The sequence below is a fragment of the Rhipicephalus microplus genome, chromosome 7 (assembly GCF_043290135.1).
Source record: "Rhipicephalus microplus isolate Deutch F79 chromosome 7, USDA_Rmic, whole genome shotgun sequence".
NCBI classification, from domain to species: domain Eukaryota; kingdom Metazoa; phylum Arthropoda; class Arachnida; order Ixodida; family Ixodidae; genus Rhipicephalus; species Rhipicephalus microplus.
In genome coordinates, this window is record NC_134706.1 from 21,875,481 (window position 1) to 21,896,143 (window position 20,663).

The 20,663-nt window shown below is 45.6% G+C and overlaps 2 protein-coding genes across 2 annotated transcripts; one reads left to right on the forward strand and one right to left on the reverse strand.

The window, feature by feature from the left end:
• Positions 1–2,620: 2,620 nt before the first annotated feature.
• On the reverse strand, positions 2,621–7,192 carry LOC119180264 (UBA-like domain-containing protein 2). Its single transcript, XM_037431416.2, has 3 exons — positions 7,007–7,192; positions 6,810–6,878; positions 2,621–3,445 (listed from the first exon to the last, which is right to left on the reverse strand). The coding sequence occupies exons 1-3, from the start codon at positions 7,112–7,114 to the stop codon at positions 3,173–3,175; spliced, it is 450 nt and encodes a 149-aa protein (XP_037287313.1). The 5' UTR covers positions 7,115–7,192; the 3' UTR covers positions 2,621–3,172.
• A 148-nt stretch (positions 7,193–7,340) lies between these two features.
• DCTN5-p25 (Dynactin 5, p25 subunit) lies at positions 7,341–20,663 on the forward strand. The gene is made up of 6 exons (XM_037431009.2): positions 7,341–8,152; positions 8,255–8,323; positions 8,418–8,536; positions 12,172–12,283; positions 16,751–16,853; positions 20,499–20,663. Exons 1-6 carry the CDS (start codon positions 8,105–8,107, stop codon positions 20,600–20,602), a joined length of 555 nt encoding a protein of 184 aa, XP_037286906.1. The 5' UTR covers positions 7,341–8,104; the 3' UTR covers positions 20,603–20,663.

The window sequence follows — 20,663 nt, forward strand, 5'->3', positions numbered from 1 at the left end:
TCCCACTAGCACAGAGAATAGACAACACCACTGTGTTCGGGACTGGTGCATGAACTTCTACAAGAAATCGTAAGAACTAGGCGAGAAAAATAGGCAAATCAAACTAAAATATATGAGCCAGTGAGCAACTGTTAGCAAACGGTGAGCGACCCCTAACACTTTTCGAGCGCTATCTAATCGAGAGCAAAAGAAAAACCTGCAAAAAACTGCTTGCCACCCTGCAACATGCCTTAGGTAGTAAAAAAAAAAAAATAGAAAAAGCTGTACTCACGTCATCCGAAACTAGTAAGCTCCATGATTACGACAATACGGTGAAAAACCCCCTAAAAAGCTACATTAATGGCGGAAAAAAACACATTGAGGTGCCTAAGAACTTTATCGAGCCATCGTTTCATAAGTCGTTCCCGTCCAACGAAACACAGTCACTTGCAAGAAACATGGTCGACGTGCAGACGTGGGCGTTTGCCACTGCCCGATGCGAGAATCTAAATAGCTCGAAGAAAAAATAATAAATAAAGGTGACTGTCAGCTGTTCAAAGTGTGCAGACATTCCAGTAAATGATCAGACCGACAATAGGGAATAAACGTGAGCCTCAAGAATTCAATTCACGGCATGAAGGCAGAGAAGCCAAAGATGGAAAGTAGCTTTCCAGTCGCAACTAGCCCCCGACGACTTGCTCCAACATAGGCAAACAACACGTGTCACATTTCGCAGCGAGGTGGCATGACTGGGAGGCTTTGCTCAATAGCTCGGCAACAAGCAGCTTTAGGTTTACGAGCCAACTTTCTATCACAAGTCCAGTCACGCTTTGGCAAGTAGGCTACAAAAAGCAAACGTCCCAACTGTCGCACACTAGAACGTTCAGGGGCCAACGCACTACAGATGAAATATCAAGCCACGCACGCGCTCCACGTCGACAATTCCTCGACAAAAAGGGGGCTTACAAATAAACGCACAGCAATCCTATTCAGGTAAAACAAACAAAATCGCTCAGGCACAACAGCACCTCTAGCTTTTTTAAATGTTGCAAACAGATTAACAGATTCTGGATTCGTATGAAAAAAGAAAGATGAGAACCGGTTCACTTTGAGGGATGCAACCACCCTTGCACGGTCAGCACCTAGAGATGACATTTCTGGTGCAGTATCAATGTTATAGCATAGTCTACAAACATTGTCATTCACCATAGCAAGGATGTTCAGTGCTAAGCCCGTAAAAGCGATTGCATCCCCGAAAGGGAAGTGACAGTACAGTTGTCTTGTCACTTGAAAAACTGAATGCACACACGAGGGAAAAACGCAAAAAAAAAAAAGAATGCACAACATTTTTCTGTCACCATTTTTTCCATTGCAGAGACGTGTACCCGACCAATCACGCATCCGCCAATAAATGGAAACGAAATAAAAGGCCAGGCATTGTGGAGCCACACTTTATCCCTTTTCTAAGGGCACTCAATGACATCACCCTTCTGCACAATCCTAGAAAATTACGAACTGAAATTTTCAGTTTGCTTTAAAAAAGGTATAGGGGATGAGAATGGGGGCAAGGGGTGGGGTGAGATGGGATGGGAGTTTGGCTTTCTACCGAACCTTCCAACAAGCACACGCAACCTGGTTACACGCCACTTTTCTTCTGACACAAACACACTCACAAGCGCTCTCGATGGCGCTAGCCTCCACATCTAACACATGGTGCTTCTCGCCTGGCTTTCCTTCCTTAAAAGTCTCAGAGTAATGTGAACAGCATAGGACACTGAGCGACTGGAGTGGTTCATATGGCCGCAGTGGGTTGAAGTTTTTACTACTGCAGATGGTGGCATCTGTAGGCCAACAGCAAAATGCACGACGTACGGCACGGCATATCCTTTTGATTTGACAGCTCGAACTGCCCGTCACTGCTCAAAATGTTGGCGATACTAACGCTGCCTGAAAGCATTGCCCAAGGCAGTCTAGTGCGAGCAATGAAAAACATCTTATGAGGAGCACCTTGCTTTCAAGCTCTGGCTGTAGCTGCCACATTACCCACACTAACTATTCCCGAGAGTACTTGAATTACTTTCTCGGTGTCGGATCTCAACAACTATCGATTCTAGAAGACAAGGAAAAGTCTGCGCTTTCAATGACGCACCGATGTGAGCATGACAATGCACTAGGTGCACATTTGCAGAAGGCTGCATGCTTTTATTGACAGGCAACCGAAATGAACGTAAGTAGAAAGCGCCTCAGCTGACTATGGTAATGTCATGGTTTGAACCCATAGTATGGTGCAGTTAAACAAATGGTGATTCCGAAAGGCTTTTGAAAGCACAAATTTTTCTGGTCTCGTCAACACTTGATGGAAAGTTTACGTGAAATCCATTGAGAATATTACCAGTTACGAGAGGCAAAAGAATTCTCTGCAGCCCATATTACAGTAAACTACAAATTCGCTATTACAAACCACCATTGTCAGAACACCAAAGTTGGATAGTCAACCATCTCTCAAAATTATAGTGTGTACTTAGACATTCCAATTCATCCTGTTAAAAATAGGAAATAAATTTAACTACAACTTGAATGTTGTACCTAAAGAAATCTTTGGCACAGCAATTCTAAATCTTGTCAGTGACCAGCAAACGACAACATTTCTTGGTCCTTTATTCAGCCGATTGCCCACACCATACTCGGCAGATCTTTCGGCTTGTTGATAGGCGACGAGAGTTTTGAAAAATTGCTGTGCCACGACTCTACTTGGCCACATGGTTCTCCCTCAGTCCTCAGCTGCAATGCCACGTGAAGTGAAACCCTAATTGAGCTCATTGGAGACTGAATGGTGTTAAAGAAAAGGTAACCAGTACAACATGGCCAACCCTTGGGAGGGCCCAGTCCCAAACAACACAATTTTCACACATACGCACGCAGAGACCTCCTTCCAAACCAAAAGCACACCACCTCTACTCTCAGCAATCACCATTCCGAAATGTCCGTACCTCAACGCCAATCCCCTCAATTCACAACCCCACCCTGTTCCGCGCCTGCGGCATCGCCGATCGAAATGTCCGGACATGCGCTCTGTCGCACTCGTGGACTGCGACGAAGCTGCGCAGAGCACGTGCCCCATCGGTGTCGCGCAAGCCCATTCTCTTCCGTGTCATCGAGGGGACAGGCTGTTTTCTCCGCGTCGAAGGACGATCTATCGTTGAGCTTCCATGGAGGACGAGGAAGGTGACGTGCTCGCCGGGAAACAGCGGCCCTGGGAAGAGTGAGAAGGCATGCCACCACCCCCACTCCGCTGTGGAGCGTACTGGCTCGGCGCTCCCATGCAGCCCTGGTAACCGCCCTGCAGTGCGGAGCCCTGCACGGGGCTGGGCGCTGTTGGAGGGGTGGCGGCCGAGAGCTTGGACAGCGACAGCAACGTCTCAGGAAAGTTGGGCGGCGTTGCCGGCGTGTTGGCGGGCGTGCACATCTGCAGAAGTGGTAAAGCACGGAGTTCATAAAAAAAGTAGCGAGAATATCCATAAAAACATTGCTAATATGCCTCAAAGTAGACCCTTTGACTGTTGATGCACTTTTGCCAACGCCTTTTCCCCGGCTCAAAGGTTTCTCAGTAGACAAACTTTGGAAGGTTCTTAAGGGCACAGGTACAAGTTTCTATGACAACACCTACGGTCCCATAAACTTCGAGAACACCGCCACAAGCCCCTCTGGGCTGTTGTTATCATGCGTGTTATCATGCAGCAATACAGACACATACACAAACTTAAGGCATGCTACTTGAACAAATATTGTGAAGTTGTAAGCATGAACAGGAAAACAAACCATCACTGGAAGCATGATAGTTAACGAGAGACGATGGTGTTCTTTTTTATGCTAAAGTGTCAGCAATATCCATTATTGTCTCAACTAGTTGGATAACCTGCCGTTCGCCTTGGAGGCTAAGGTGCTCAGCTGCTGACCGGAAGGTCACAAGTTCCATGTCAGATGCGGCGGTTGCATTCAAATGAAGGTGGAATGATAGAGGCCTGTGTACTGTGCCATGTTTTTGCACCATAAAAAACACCAGATGGTTGAAATTTCTAAAGCCCTCCACTACAGAGTCACTCATAATTAAATCGTGGTATTTGGATGAAAACCCCATATACGATTATTATTATTATAGGATATCCTCCTGCCATCTTCTTTACTTCTACTATCTTCCCGAGGCTGGTTATAATACCTCTCATTTCAGATTTTAGATATGATACTAAGGCAGTATTTAAGCTGAGCACTTAATCAGAATTAGTTTAGACACTAAAACCACATTTGCATTGAATAGTATAGTGTAACAGATTATTTTGGCTGCTTAAAGTTCTTGAATCTGCTCCTAAAGCTGAATCTGAGTACTATAAATGACTATGGCAGGTGCAGTACAAACACCTGTGTAATAGAACACGTGCGAGTTAATCTCGAAGATGATCTTACAGGTGGAATGAGTAGTGTATGCCTTGTGTGTAAGTGATAAAAGAAGCAATAAAGCAGGCAGAGACGAGCAATTAGGCGACATCGCTCGAGCGCTAGAAGTGTTCAGTCAAGCGCAGTCTTGCTTGGCGCTAGTGTCTATGGGAGCTGCTATGCATGGCGTTTCAGTATCGGCGTGGCATCGTTGGGCAGTACACAATTTTATCTAATCTTTCTGTTTTTTGTGGTCTGGAGCCGCTTTGTCACGAGACGACAATCGGAAAATGGTCATCAGTTGCTTTAAACCGCCTGAACCTTTCGGGCTCACCAATTCAATTCTGGTGGCGAAGTTCACAACAGTCTTTTTTTTTTTATTCGAAACAATACCAAAACAAAGCAATGAACAAGTCACAAGTATGCTCACAGCCGCAAGCACAAAGACGAGGCAATTTTTGCGTACTACCCGTCAATCCCATGGTAGTTGAATTATCCATAGTTCATTTTAGGAAACTACGTCGTTTCACTCATGGACACTCCCCTTCAAAACAATTTTTGGGTACAGCCCTGGAAAACCGAGCTGATGGCTAAACAGGACTAACTCTTACATTTGGCATATGCATACATTGTTAGGCAGCCTAAAGCCCTGACTGGTTCATTTGAGCCTCACATTTGTTTGCCAATAACACTGACAAAACAACGTACTGACACTGAAACACAGCTGTGAAAACCGACAAGCGTAACATCCTCCCGTCAAGTGTCACATAACAGCAAAGTGGCACGAGCAAAAGGGACAGACAGCAACCTTTCTTTATTACCGTTAGGTACTAGTGAAACCACTAGCAAGCTGTCGCTGTGAAATAAGCGCAAAAAAGACAGCTCTGACAGGTAACTAACCAGATCTACGCTGATAAGAGGCGCAAACCACATTCAACAGACAGATGTCCAACAAACAGCGGCGCACTGTTCTTTCCTGTCGTGACGAGGCAGGGAACAACCTTGTTATGAGTCGCTATACGATAGGGAGGCAAACATTACAAGCACACAGAAACAAAAACAGCTGCATTGCTTCGACGTTACAGCCCTGTTTCCAGCTGTCATGCAACGTACGACTCAAGCTAGGCGATCGACTATGTTGCCTGACAGATAAAATCTGCAACACCATGTAGATGCGTGGTCAATACCGTTATTTTTTTTAGAGAAAACACCAACGCGATGTACCTGCTAGGCAAACAAGCAGTCCCAGCGAGGTAGATAGCGTCGCGCCTGGTGAATATGTTTCGTAACACAAGCTTTCACCCGCGACACTCTCTCCGGCTGCTCGGAACTGCGCAAGGTCATGAAGGCACGCTGTCTGGGCGTGAAAGACGCCGCCAGCTTCGTCAATGAACGAGAAAGCAAAAGAGAGATAGAAAAGCACACACGTTGGTAACAGGCGCGCCGCGTCCGCCATCTAAAAGATACAAAAAACAAAAGAGCGACGGAAAGTTGTCGCAACGGTCAGAGTGAGTACCGTTGCCGCCAGCGCCTTAGTTTCTTTTTTTCTTTTTTGCCCAATAGTATCGGCACAAGCGTAGACCAAAACCACGCAACTGTTTACCATACACATGCAAGAATCGTCGCAACACGCGAAAAGCGCCGGCCGGCTTGTTGTTGGCCAACTGTACGATTGCAAAACCACAGGAAAATATAAATACACTAAAACAACGCCAGCAACAGCAGGAAATCGACGGTACTTTGACACGAGACGGCTTCTTTCTAACGCCCCGTATGTTTCCACACTTTTTTTTTCTCCCTTACGGATAAGCGCTATCGCGTTGGATCAGAGTGTTAATGCGCTTAACCACGGCCGGTCATGACATTCGAGCTGGATTGCGAGAAAACAGAATGTATCTCAAACAAATCGCGGACGTACTAAACGGCGCTTAGACAAGGAAAGCGCTAGCGCAGCGTCGCGGATTATCAGCGCCGAGAGGCTGGCGAATGACAGACAAAGTCGCAAACAGCAGTATCTATATATGTATATATATGTTTTTTTTTCGTTTCCGGAACGCGTCACTGATAACGGAACCGGAGCGGCCAAGTGAACCTCAGTCTAAATGCCGGGAATGGTGCGGAGAGTTCTGCGATCTTTATAACCGCAGCTGGCAAGCGAATGAATTAAGGGGTCTGTGGTGCCTAGACGATGAGAGAGGGAAAAAATAATAATAAAGCGAGCCATACATTCAGGACGCTAGGCTGGTACGTCGATAGTAGAAGGCGAGGGAGAGAAGAAAAGTGAGAGGAGGCGGGTAACACGGTCGACGGTTGCGACCACGGAAAGGAACTCGTGGTTTGCTAAACACGGTTGCGCCATCGAAAAAAGTTCCCAAAGACAAACATTCCACGTAGCTTACCGAGCTAAAGTGTCCCGCCGGGTGGCAGCCTGGCACGGCCGCGTCTTGGAAGAAAACGCTGAGGGCAGTCTGCGAAATCAAAGGGGTAGGACTCGGTTATGAAGGAAGCTTCCCCGTGGCCATGTTGATATGGAAGTGCTAGGGGCGATAAAGTGAGGGGGGGTAGCGTCGATTGATTCTTTCGAACCTCGACTCACCTCGAACTGCCAGTGGGCAGCTTGAAGTAGTTGTTTGGCCTGGTCCCTCGCGCAGCCGGCTGCTTGCGCGAACTGATTGATCATCACCTGCTCACGAAGGGAATCCATAACTGCGGAATCCCCCGACACCAACCCCGACCGACCAGGCACCTCCTGAGCCGTTTTCGCCTCGCTCAACGAGGGAGGGGGCAATCCTTGACGTGACGTCAGAGCAGCTAAGCGGACTCCTATTGGTCGGGTTTGATCACTGGCAGCTTCACCATTGGCTCGCCATTGTAGAACTATTTCCGCTTCCGTCTTTCAGTTCCAAAACACGACGGCTGGGGAGTGTGCCGTGTTTGTAAACAAACGCCAGAAGCAGCTGCTTTGGGCCGCGGCCGTTGAGAGTTTCTTCAAAATTCGTTTTAGGGTGTCGTGCATCACATACATTAAGCGCGTTTAACTCGCAATAAGCGTTTAAGTTAGTCAACGCTCCATATCGCGAGCGCAGTATGTTTCCTGTGCACGCCCGTGAGGTTAACGCACCGAAACGTAGTACAACTCCGGTAAACGCAATTTAAGCCTAAATGGGCGCTGTCAACGAAAGGACGCATCGGCGCTACCGTTTGGGAACCAATTAACTAACATAACTTATTCGAACGGAAGTGTTCATTATGACCTGGTTTATTTTCGTAGCTTTAGCTGACGCATAACCACCGGGCTAAATACTGCCATGAAAATGAGGTCATATGGCAATGTTGATCATTGAATGGTTTCCTCTATGGTCCATATATGCTGGTACACACAGTTTCAATGCTTTTCCGGCTTAAAAAATTATGTGTACGTTCAAGAGAGCTTTGTTTGCATCGCTTTGAATATTTAACTTATTTAGCAGGAAGTAGTAAACATGTAGAGAAATGACAACACTAACCTCCCGACTCCCTTGTGGCTGCGGCTTCGGCTCCTTTGCTCCCAATGAATCGTAAAATGGCCGCCTAGTTTGTTTTCACAGGTGGGCGGCGGTTAGTTTCACCTTAGGAGGGATTAATTCTCGCTGATTCCTTCGTACCACTAGTTGTTTCGCTCGGAAGACGAATCATCCAAGACTCGGCGATTGCAATGGACGTCGTCGATGTGTGGTACAACAAGCAAGACTACATAGAAACTGTGAGACGCTCCTCCGAATGCTTTCGTGTGGCATGAATGAAGTTTTGGTTTTGTCCTGCTTGGGGTGCAAAATATTACTTTGTACTTTCGTTCGTGTTCCAGGCTTCCGGGAACAAAGTGAGCAGGAACTCTGTTCTCTGCGGTAGCCACAACATTGTTCTCAACGGGAAGGTGCTTGCTTACGTTGGTTATTATAAGTTGAATCGCGGCCTCTGGTTGAATGCTCCGTCGACACGATGACTTGGCTTTGTCTTCTTGCTTGCAGACAATAATTCAATCCGAGTCCATCATACGCGGGGACCTCGCGAACGTCAGGATTGGTCGCCACTGCGTCATAAGTAGCCGGTCAGTCATCAGGCCTCCCTTCAAGAAGTTCAGCAAAGGGTACGTCACATGAATCCGTTGCGTCGTCTTTGCGGATAAGTCGTTCGCGTGGCTGGGTAGCCTGAAGTAGCACACTTGAATGCGCAGGGTTGTCGTTGAACGCGCGTTGAAAGACGTTATGTCCAGTCGAACTTTTGTCTAAAGACGCCTCAGGCCGTTTTCCTGCTAAGGTTGTGGGTTCGATTACCACCCGCAACAGCTTCATATCGATCCATGCTGAACGCATGAGCACGTGTGTGTACTTTCATTTTGGTGGCCGATAAAGAAACCCGAGGTGATCAGCATTAATGAAGAACCCCTACGGTGGCGTACCTCATTAGGGCATTGTTATTTCTTGATTCAATTTGTTCTATGTGATTAAGTGGTGTACCTTCTTCAGTAATAATTATAGAGATTTGACTCTTCTTACGAACGAAAAAGATCACTTGGAGGAAACAGCTAGAGGCGGATTTGGTTGTCCTAAAAGTGCTAAGTCTTGGATAAGGAATAATCGAAAGTCTTGGCTAATCCTAACAGCAACATTCCTCGACGTTACGTTGCAAAGAAGCCTGGGATATTCACGTCAACATACTTTTGTAATAGATCAAGCTGTTGCATGCTTGCTATAATACACTGCCATCTCCTTGGATTACTAATAATGAGTGGAACTAACCTGTCTGTAGTACAGATGTCATTTTTATGCAAGGGAACAAGCGAACTTGTAGCAGGTAGGCTCCGACCACGTATGTAGGGCAATTCAGTGGCGAAACCTGAAAATAAGAGAATCGAATGGTATGATCCCTGCTGCTGTCACTACCATAATGAATTAGTCGTTATTTTATGCTTTCTTCTTGATTTATATCGCCCGGCCGCCTTGGTCTAGTGGCTAAGGCTGCTGACCCGGAAGTCGCGGGATCGAATCCTGGCTGTGGCGGCTGCATTTTTGATGGAGGCAAAAATGCTGTAGGCCCATGTGCTCTGATTTGGGTGCACGTTAAAAAACTCCAGGTGGTCGAAATTTCCAAAGCCTTCCACTACGGCGTCTCTCTTAATCATATGCAGGTTTTAGGATGTTAAACCCCACATAGCCAAATCAATCAATCTTTATTTATGTCTGCTGTTGGGACATTGGAGCAAAATGATTGCTTTTGGTAAGAATTGTTGCTATCACAGCTTTGTATGCCCATCAGTATCAAGTGACAAACACAAAAGGAAAGATGCAAGAAGGTGTGTAGGCGATGTAGGGAAAGGCATTGCTCTGTTCTTTTATTCTTGCATGCTGCCACTGCACCGGACCAGATGTGCAATGTGAAGCCAATTGCTGTGCACATGCTTGTTCCCAGAGGCGGCTCACCTGAATGCTCGAGGTTTCGTCAGCCGGGTAGGTGAGCCGCCAGTTCCGGGGCGGTCCACGAGAGATGGGCTGGTGTCCTTTCACGACATAATAAATCATTATAAACTAGAGCGGAGGTTTTATCCGCCCCCGCACAAGCGGTTGACTAAGGCGCAGGAATGCGTCTGGAGAAAATTGCAGACGCGATATTTCCCCAACCCTCACGTGTTGAACAAAATGTACCCGGAGGAGATAAAGCCGCAATGCAAATGGTGTCAGGCTGTGGCAACATATGATCACATACTTTGGAAATGTAGCATAGTGCCGCCGCCGGTGGATATTATGCGTGATCCCTGTCTTGAGCACTGGGAGGCCGTGTTGACCAGCTCAGACCCAGTCGTCCAGTTAAGGGTCGTGGAGTGGGCCACACAGGTCGCCGCCAACCTTGGGTTGATGGCCATCTAACACGGAATCATCAGCAGTTGCTTTCTGACGAAATAAAGTTTTACCATCCATCCATGCTTGTTCCCATTCATAAAATTGATGACTGTACAGTACTCATGCATTGTAACAAGTCACTTAGGGAATAATTAACGCACATACTATTGTTTGCACTATCAGCTCGTGTTGTAGTGGCTTAATTTTGACTCTTTTATACTCATCTAAGAGACATCATGTAATTGGCCAGACGTGTTGTGGCATGATGCGGTTATCTCGAGTGATTATAAATACTACAATTAATACAATCAAACCTCGGTATAACGAACCCAGATATAACGATGTATCGGTTATAATGAAGTAAATTAAAAACAGTCTTGCAATAGATATAGTATTGGGAATAAACCTTTACAACGAATTTTCAGATATAACATGTTTTTGTGTGAGATGCAACTTTGTTATAATGAGGTCCGAGTTTACTAGAAAATTTGATTTTGCTTTTCAATTCATGAGTGCTGTACATTTATTCTTACTGTAGATTACTGGCCACTTTATTTCTCTGCTGAGATTGTGGGTTCGAGCTGTGATGGCTGCACATCATTCGTGACCTTTTAGGGCTTAGGTAATACTCATGCTTACGTTGCAGCAGTCTTCAGTACGCGTCATATTCGCGTAATTCAGACTCGACTGCGTAGATCGGAACAAACGCTATCTTTAGAAACCAGGGCCCTCGTGGTATGACATAATTATCTTCAGCAAATGTGCATCTATTACACTTGTGCATACATCTATACGTTACATTAAAAAAATTCGATGTTGCATTTGAATCTGCAGTAAAAGCTCGCTGATTCGAATTTGCTGTCAATACGAACTGACACTCTGCTCTTGGCACAGCCCTATGTATTTCTATTGCATAAACCTTCTCATAATTTGAATGTGTCGCTATCTACGTTGATTGATTGGAATCGGAAGCCCCCTGGCTTTTGTGCTTCCTTGCAGAAATCAGTCCAGAATGATCACCCAAATTACTCATTACTTTTGTCTGTGTAAACAAAATGTAGTGATTGATTTCCATGTATGCTTTTGTGGTTTTACATAAATGTTGTCTGTGTGCTGCTACTGCATGGCCCAGTAAAGCAACGTTTGCCTTTAGCCGTGTCTCCTTGGACAATATCAATTTTGTTCCCAATAAACTAAGAAAGAAAGACCTTAAGTATTGATTGCATGAATCTTGCCATGTAAACGAACTTGTTTTGGAGCACAAATAGCTTTGTATATTTTGGCATTCAGGCTCATTGCTCACGTGAATGCAAGTTCCTGTTTGTTTCTGGCATATCACCGACTGATCAATAAATTCTGCTCGCTGTGAGTGCATGAACCTAATTTACGAAATTACCAGCTACAAATGTATAGTATCGCTATATTTGCGTGGGGGAGTTTAAAGGCGGCTTCTCTGGGTTCTCTCCTCGCAGTCTCACACAATGTCTGTCCATTCCAGCTCCTGCCCACTAATTTGAACGCCGCTTAATTAGAATAATGTTATGGTCCCCTTTGAATCTGAATGAAAGAGCCTTTACTGTAGTGTACTTGTGTTTTGGCGTGTGGTAAAGGTGCCCAAGGTTTCAACATTATAAAGTGCTCTTGTCTACAGCATACCCCATACTGGCACAATGTTTCTGAAATACAATTTTTGCATCGCTGTTTCTTGTGGGGCTAATTTGCTCTACACGTAGATATAACAACAAAAAAAAAACCATCAGAGTAAGACAGAGCTTATCATAATTCTGTCTCGTAGTACTGTGTACTTTAAAAATAAATTTATATGTGTTTAGTCTTTAAATTGGCAACGTTGACTTTAATTGTTTATCCCCCATTTTCGTTACAGCGTGGCCTTCTTTCCACTTCATATCGGCGACCACGTCTTCATCGGCGAAGACACTGTCGTCAATGCGGGTCATGTCGGCTCTTACGTCTACATTGGAAAGAACTGCGTTATAGTGAGTACAGGCCTGCCCAAAGTTGTTCAGTTTATGAAGTCGAGCCGCGTAATTTGGGTTCCGCATTGTGTGAAATTGGAGTGTACAGTGACGTCCACTGTTAGTGTGAACAAGTCTTAGCGTGGCACTGCTCTGCGAAGCGCCCGCGCAGCCGACGGGGCCGTGCATCGCATCGAAGCGGCACAGGCACACGCGGGCGCACCGTTTAGGTCGTACTTCAGGCAAGCAAGACATGCGCCTGGCTATCACGGAACGACTTGCTCGAGAGATATAGCAGGCGACGTAAAGCCTCACCCGTGTGTCTGGGCACGCATGTGCCGCTACGCTTTGATGCGCGCCGCACCGGCTACACTGGCGCTGTGCGAAGGGCAGCCACGCTGAGCCGTGTTCACCCTGAGAGCGGACGGTACTGTACATCACAAGTGCTGGCAAGCTTGCAGCTTTTCGTTAAGTGTTGAAGGGCTGCCTACACCAATTCTCGAAGCTGGGTTAACTCTGTCATGCAAACCTCCTGAATACAGTGGCGGCTCTGAGAAAATGGGAAGCTCGGCAGATGCCCATGAAACACTTTATTGCTAAAGAGGCCTCGCAACACTTTTCCAAGTAACCATCGAGGGAATTCGCTGAAGGAGTTTATTTCCTCACGAATCGACTTCTGTGAAATTTCCAAAATCCGTATAGTGCGAGCGGAATCGTTTCACCGTGTAATTGCTTTCTCTCATCCTGACGGGTGCACTGGTAGCTAAGCAGGGGGGGATTGTGTCGCACAATCGCCATGACCCAGAGCACTTGTCATTTTTTTTTCGAACAAGTTATATACTTTCAGTGTCATTGCGAGCGCAGGCACGTGGAGGTCTCTAGAAGCGGCTGTTGTGACTGTACCTCCCACAGTGCTCAAATCGGCCAACATCGCTGTCGTTTGGGTACACGACATCATTTGTAGAAAGGAGAGGAAATTATTTCGAGCTGACTTGACAAATTATTATAAATTCTGAATCGCACGCTGCGCTCTGATGTTTGGCTCGCATGTTCTCGGGAGCCTCGACTACCGACCGGTAGCATTTTCTGTCCGTGCTCAAGTATGTAACTGCAACAATGTTACTGCAAGCATGTAACTACTGAAGGAAAGGTGGCACTGTAAAAAACAGAAGCCGGAGAGAAACGCACACGAGCGCTGACTGCCAACTGGGTTCGTTGTTCAGAGCAAGCATCTGCAAATATGCATACGGACAGGCAAAAAAATTATTAAGCACATTTCAGGAACACGTCACAATTTGGTTAGCCAGCTTATAAAACCATGGAAGAATGACACCGATCAAAGGACTAAAGTAGATCCGAAAGGGCAAATTCCTTTTCGTGCAAAGCAACCGAGGACTGGCTAATGCATCTGTCACCATTTGTCTTCATAAGCCTGTGCAATTTTTCACATTGCTTGGTCTCCAGGCATTCCAATGCACGCCCAGCCTGACACGGAGGTTTGCAGCCGCTACTCTTACAGCGTTCGACTAGGTTGTAACTTGTTCCTTTGCATGAGTCGTTCTTGCGCTTTCCTAACCTCTTATTTAAACAACGTCCAGTACAATTGCATTCCCATGTTGTTGTCTACAGCCAACACCCACAGAGCATTCTGCAAGCTTGTGTGTACTTTACTGTGCATGCCCATCTGCTTATAGCACTTGCAAAGATTAAGCAGGCCCGACTTGAATACATGTAGACAGTATGTAAGCAAGACATAGATACATCTGCACTTGTGGCAGACAATGCAATTACTCTCTTTACCAGTTCTGAGCGGCATGAGGCATAAATTAATTCTTGCTTCGCAGCTGGGAATACCAGCCACGAAGCAAGAAGGTAGGCTGGCTTTCTTCAGCAGGATTTCCAGATGTTACTTCATCAGTCTGTGAAAAGCTTTTACAGAACGTAAAACATTTTAAACGAGAGACAGAAAGAGAAGAGTGGCAGCTGTTTTATATTTTCGCTAGGGCCATTGCCAAAGACCTTGGAAGATGTTCCTTGAACCCTAGCAGCTGTTAGGAATGAGGTGTTATGGCACTCCACTGCTTCCACAAGTGCTGGGACTGGTGTTGCGTGGCTGGCATGAACGCATGTGGCTCTCGTGCTCGGAGCAGTCACGAAGACGAGTTGAAGACACAAAAATACTTTGCACAGAGTATTTACGTGTTGACACTCTCAACTCGCAAAAAACAGGCGGGGCGCTCCTTGGTGCTGCTGATTGAATGAGAGTGGTGAAGCCCAACCCCAGCTTCTCCTCTCCACATGGTGGCAGAAGTCTACCAATCCAGGGCTACTTGTGAGCACATAATGATGGCCACGCCTAAGCCTCCAAGGCACAGTACTTGGTCGTCGACGTAGGACCACGTGGTAGGCCATTAATTGCTCTGGTGATCCTGTTTTGTAGTCGATGGCTCGCTGTGAGTTCCTGTCGCACCTAGATGGCGCAAGTCCGGCCTGACGAGATCAGCATGATGTTGGATGGGCAGCACTGCACGTGCGCGGGGCTTTATTGTTCACACTGCATAGAAATATTGCTTCGTGGTCGTCGCAGCCAGCTTGGGAATGTCTCTTCGGGTAGAATGACGACTGCCGCCGGTGGCCGGCAAGGCAGCGGCATCACATAGCCTATCCCCGGACACAACCAATGGGCAAATGAAGTTTATTCAACTTACCTCAACAACATATCTCTTGAGCTAAAGTTACTCAATTCGAGACATGGGGTTGATGTGGTTCATCAACCCCTTGCAACAAGGCCAAAGTTGGTTGACAAACGGCTTAGCGAGATGCCGAGTATGAGCAGATGGGCATGTTCAGTAAAACACACAATTTAATTCGTGGAATGCTCCACGGGTGTTGTCTACAAGCTACCTTTATAACGTATGGGTGCAGTTAACATAGTTTAAACTGGTCATTCTTTAAGTAGGGGGTTTCGAGAGCGTGAGAACGGCTTATATAAATGAGCAAGTTGCAACCTAGTTATGCACAATAAAAGCTGTGGTTTACAACTTCAGTTTCAGGCTAGGTGTGTGTTGGAATGTCATAAACACCAAGTAGTACTGGAAATTGCAGATGCTTACTATGTTAAGAACCGATGCATTAGCCATCTCTCGGTTTCTTTTCATGAAAAGGAATTCACACTTCTGGATCTCCTATAGTCTATGACTTGATATTATTCTTCTTTATCAGTAAACCTGCTCAATAGTGACATATTGCTTATGGTGTGTTTTTTAATCTTTTACCCATTTGTACATATACTTGTGAGTCTGTGTGATCAACAATAAATTCAGTTGGTAGTCGGCACTCGTGGGCGTCCCTCTTTACCTTCCTTTCTTCACGGGGCCACTTTTCTTTCAGCCCTTTATGTGCTTGCAGTAAAAAATCTTAAGAATGCTCATTGACCGACTCAACGACATGGTTCTCCTTCTTTATTGTCACCTATTGACATTGACAGTATAATGGGGTCGAGTTACTGTCTCAATTCTGGTGACTTGACATACATATATGGCTAGCTGCGATAACGTCAAGTATCAAACCATTTAGCTTGGTGCATCACCAAAGGAGCCATGGAGCGGAGAATCCGAGGTTTACATCAGAATATTTTGCACGAGCTTGTGACATGAAGCTCACACCTTGTCTGGACATCAAGCACAGTAAGAAATGGATAGAACTTCGAAAACCCATTGCAGTTAATTTTAATGGTGCGCTCACACTTACCAGTGCATTTTCTGTGCTCCGCTACAACCTATCCAATAATGTGAGCACCGCCCATTGCCACTACTAGATATCTATCCCATGGAAATTTATATAAATGCTCTATCCAGTAGCACGTCGGCAATTTCGTGATGCTGTGAACTTCTTGTGCGGTTTAGATAGTTGGCTTTCGCATTCAGATATATGTTGCTGGATTTAGGCCTTCAACTTTACCGTTTCTGAATTTCCTCAGGGACTGTAACATCGGTGCTCAGCCGAATCTAATGCTTCATGAACACTCAGACCTCAATATAACAAAGTTGCATCTTACACGTAAATAAGTTTTCTATATCTGAAAATTCATTATAAAGGTATATTCTTAACACTGTCTCAATCACAAGACAATTTTTTGTTTGCTTCGTTTAAAGTGATATTTCGTTATATCCAGGTTTGTTATATCGAGGCTTGGGTATAGTAACGATAAACCTTTAGCTCTTATTGCTCGTAATATGTACATTAGCAAAGAAACCGTACCTACAGCTTGAGTGGGAACGGGCGAGCATGAATGTCTTTCACTAGTGAAGGGCAGGCTTTGCTGGGTTCTGTGGGCGCCACAGCTGCCATTTTCTCAGCTTGTAAAACTGAGAGTAGGCCCTCGAGTGTCGGCCTTTCATTTTAGGTAGAAAAACGAATTGAAAGTTTATGTGTTGGTAGCCCTTCAATGAGTGTACTATTATAGTTTCGTCTGCTTGTTATCTCCAGGGGCGGCGGAGTGTGCTCAAGGACTGTTGCATGATTGAGGACAACACTGTGCTGGCACCCGAGACCGTTGTACCGGCGTTCGCCGTGTTCTCGGGGTCTCCAGGCAAGTTGCGTTTCGCTTCTTGCACTCCCCGAAAACATTCTTGTGCTCTATGAGTTGTTGATGGGTGATGAACCACTGCGCAACTGTTCAGGCAAGGAAGAAAGAATGAACAAGGCGTTGTTCATCTTTGTCGTTGTTCTTGCCTTTGTAGTAGCATTGTGGTTTATCTTGTACTGTACGAAGTCGAGTTCGAATTAACTGTTTACATTCCTCTAATGTCGCGCAAAATGGACACCACCTGCATTACTAAAAAACATTTGCGTGCTGTACGTGCAGCACTAGTAACGGACGGCATCAGAAGAATGGTGACGCTCTCCGAAAATGAGTGAGCTGTCGGATTAGTTGGGGGGACGTATTGTTACATGGCTTCAGTCGTGAAGTGTGCACAACGCAAGCTGGATCAAAACGCATCTTGGGCGAACTTCTGTCCAGAGGATGAAAAGTGCAAGCGATACGGGCTGCACACTGATAGGGGCAGTCACAGGTGTTGGCCCTCTGTAATCTCATTATTGGCGGAATGCGTATCTTTTCTACATCAATGATGGAACCTTCCAGTGTTGTCTGTGGTGCTTGCGTAAGCTCCAGAGTAAACTTGGACTATGTACGTTTCAAGTTTAATATTTACAGAACAGTCTCGACACTTCCATTAAGGCACAGCGTGGGGTGAGTGCTGCTTCAGAGCTCTTCATGGCCTGATTTGCTTTGGTAAATTAAACGCTGTGAACAACAGCAGAACTTCACTGTTATGTTCCTCACCGCTGCATTTTCCCGGCTGTTGCGTCATTTTACGCCAGTCTCGTTACAGCTTCCTTAGGATCCAACGTAATGGGAACCTGGCTGTGACGTCGAAACTGTGGGGTTGTTTCCGTATTGTATGTCGTGAAGTGTGCTCCGAGTCGGCCAGGCGTTCGCACTAGCGAGTGGTCACGTTGACTTTTCGTGCAGCTTGGCCTGCAAGACAGCAAGAATAAATCCATAATTGGCATAGGCTACCAGTGCTCTCGGTGGCTGCAATCGAAAGCATAGGCTATGACATCCGTATTGGAAAGATTGTGTCTGTTATGTAATTACTCGCAATAGCAAGGCCTTCAAGATTTGTTTGCTTCTGCCGTTGTATTGGAATGAATTTACGTCATCGGTATATTTGTTGGAACAGTTGGAGCTGGCTGGAGTTGCTCGTCACGCTGGTCATGTTGTGCTTGATTAGTTATTTTGTAATAGTATTTGTACTATTATGAAGTGTATTCGTAGCAATTATGGTAAACAAACTGTGAGATTCACTTCCATCTCACTATGGAGCACTTTTCCACTTAACATAAAAACTTTAAGCTCATTTCATCAATTTAAAAACAGCAAAAAATCTATTTTCTTTTTGCGGAATAATCATAAGAGTTACCGTTTGTCTCATGTGATGTGTGTTTTCTTTCGGTGCTTTTTTTGTTTTTGGGTAAAGACTATTAAACTGTTGTATCGCCTTTTTTCCCTTCTTTTTTTGTATTTTTCGCTTTGACTTGATATGTTAACTTTATACTATTTCATAGATTCATTTGCACCTTTTTCTAATATATTTTTTGTTTTGACATAATTATTGCTACAGTTCCTATTAAGTGTACTAACACATTGTTTTTGTACACGAGGTCCCAATACAGTCTCTTGACTATGGGACCTCCTTCTGTATATTAAATGCCCGTTATTGTACACAATTTTGATTCATCAAATTTTGATTTTATGCCCACAATCGTTCATGCCAAAATAATCACATATGTTAATTACATTGCCACAAATAACGCCCTTCTCAGCTCTGTGTTTGTCGACTACCATATTTACTCGATTCTACCGTGCCCTCGATTGTAACGCGCACCCGGTTACGGGGACGAAAAAAAAAAAAAAGTAAGACATCGATTGCAACGCGCACCGATTTTTCTCGTTGGCCTGCACGATCACACCACTCGAAAAAACAACTCCTTTCGGGAGCGTCTTCCATTTAAATAACAGGTAGGGGGGAAGATTGTGCCCATTTGACGTGTAACTGAGCATTGCCATCACTGTAGTTTTACCGTGGACCGATGTCAGCACGCGAACTTGCTTCGCCCCCTTCTCGACGGTTGTGGTGCTAGGCATGTCCAAGTAAAGAGGCGTCTGATCGGCATTCCCAATTTGCCCAAGCAGGTAGCCGTTGTTGTGCCGCAAGTTTAGGACGAACCTCTGAAAACTGTGAAGCTTCATCGTACTCCCCTCAAAACTTTTCGCATATGTCCGTTCGCCTTCGGAGGGAAAAGCTTTTCCTCTTCATAAAGTTAGTTAGCCAGCACCTACTCGCTTTAAACTGGCTCCGCATTAGCCCTTTTTTTATTCTAAGGCTAACTGCATAGCCCGCACTTTGAGCGGTTCTGTCGTCACAGGCCGCTGTGCCGCTCGCTGCTCAAGCACATACTCGCCGAGCAGCTCCTCAATTTGCGGAAACCGACCCTGCTGTGGTCCACTGAAGCCTTTGCGTGAAGCTTTGCTGTCAACAATCTTCTGCTTTTGTTTCCGCCATTCCCGCACGCACGTTTCGGGAACTCCGAACGACCGCGATGCAGCCCATTTCCGTCCGTTTCTACACACGCGATGACTTTTCTTTTAAAAGCGGCATCGTGGTGCACTCGAGTTTTTGGAGTCGGTCCTTTCATGCCGTCGACGCTAATGCACTACGAGATGACGAACTCCTCACCACACGTACGAAGTGCCGCACATGGGAAACATATAGGCAGAAATGGCCGACGGGCCATGCCGACCCACGTAGGGGGCGGCTATTTTGGATATGCCAATGGCAATAGAATGACCGTATTTAGATTTATTTTTCGTACTAGATTCTAACGCGCATGCAATTTATGAACTCGCTTAACCGGAAAAAAGGTGCACGTTAGATTCGAGTAATTACGGTATGTTATGGCTGATTGCGCCAATGTGTGCACTAGTGACGAAACTTAGGAGCTCGTGAAGCATAGTGTTATAATAATGATCGCTTTGGAGGTGCTTTCACTCTCCCGGGGCATTCAGCCATCTACTACGGGCTATGGTGGTTCGACAGTATTCCAACAGTGCGACGTTATCGCTGGGGGATGCCAACGCATGCGGTGACAGTCTCACAAAAGTTTTGCCTTTGGTGATCGCTTACCAGGTGTTGTCTGCGGTCGCATCAGATTTAAAAGGATAGGACGCTGCAGGCGCTCGAAAATCTCTTCGTGCTTCTGGGGCATGTGCTAAACAATCGGGCAGTGTTTCGGGCACGATTTTTTCAAGCGTAAGCGTAGAAATGAAATTTTTTGTCGTTTTTATTTCTTCTTGGCTCTTGCATTTTCCAGCTAATAAGTTTATTTCTTATGGGCCCTTGAAAAAAACGTGTCGGCGGGGTTCTACTGTAATCAACATTTATTCACAGGAAGCAAACTAGTTGGTAGGTATCGCCATTTTGTGTTTGTGTTGTACCGCTTTAGCCGTTTCGTCCATGTTTGCCAGCGTCTTTTATCCTGAGTCTAATCCACGATCCAAAGTCTATGAAACTTGGCATGCCACTTTTATTAGAATATACGAGATGAAGAGTGGCCTTTTGCCAAGCATTAGTCTCTGTCGTGCCCCCATGTTGATTCTCTTGCCTCGCAGGTCTCTTCACCGGCGAACTCCCCGAGTGCACGCAAGACCTGATGACAAACTACACTAAGGCATACTACCACCATTTCAGGCCATCGGAGAATGCTACCGGCTAGCTTCAAATGTGGCCTCGCGTATTGTAATATTTAAGAATAAAAAGAGTTTACAAAAACTTTA

Excerpts from the sequence above, each read along its gene's own strand:
- LOC119180264 (XM_037431416.2), bottom strand. The coding sequence starts at position 7,114 with ATGGATTCCCTTCGTGAGCAGGTGATGATCAATCAGTTCGCGCAAGCA. Across the intron at positions 6,879-7,006 it reads CTGCCCACTGGCAGTTCGAG|ACTGCCCTCAGCGTTTTCTT; the intron begins GTGAGTCGAGGT and ends TTGATTTCGCAG. Across the intron at positions 3,446-6,809 it reads CGGCGGGACACTTTAGCTCG|ATGTGCACGCCCGCCAACAC; the intron begins GTAAGCTACGTG and ends CCACTTCTGCAG.
- DCTN5-p25 (XM_037431009.2), top strand. The coding sequence starts at position 8,105 with ATGGACGTCGTCGATGTGTGGTACAACAAGCAAGACTACATAGAAACT. Across the intron at positions 8,537-12,171 it reads TTCAAGAAGTTCAGCAAAGG|CGTGGCCTTCTTTCCACTTC; the intron begins GTACGTCACATG and ends TTTTCGTTACAG. Across the intron at positions 12,284-16,750 it reads TTGGAAAGAACTGCGTTATA|GGGCGGCGGAGTGTGCTCAA; the intron begins GTGAGTACAGGC and ends TGTTATCTCCAG.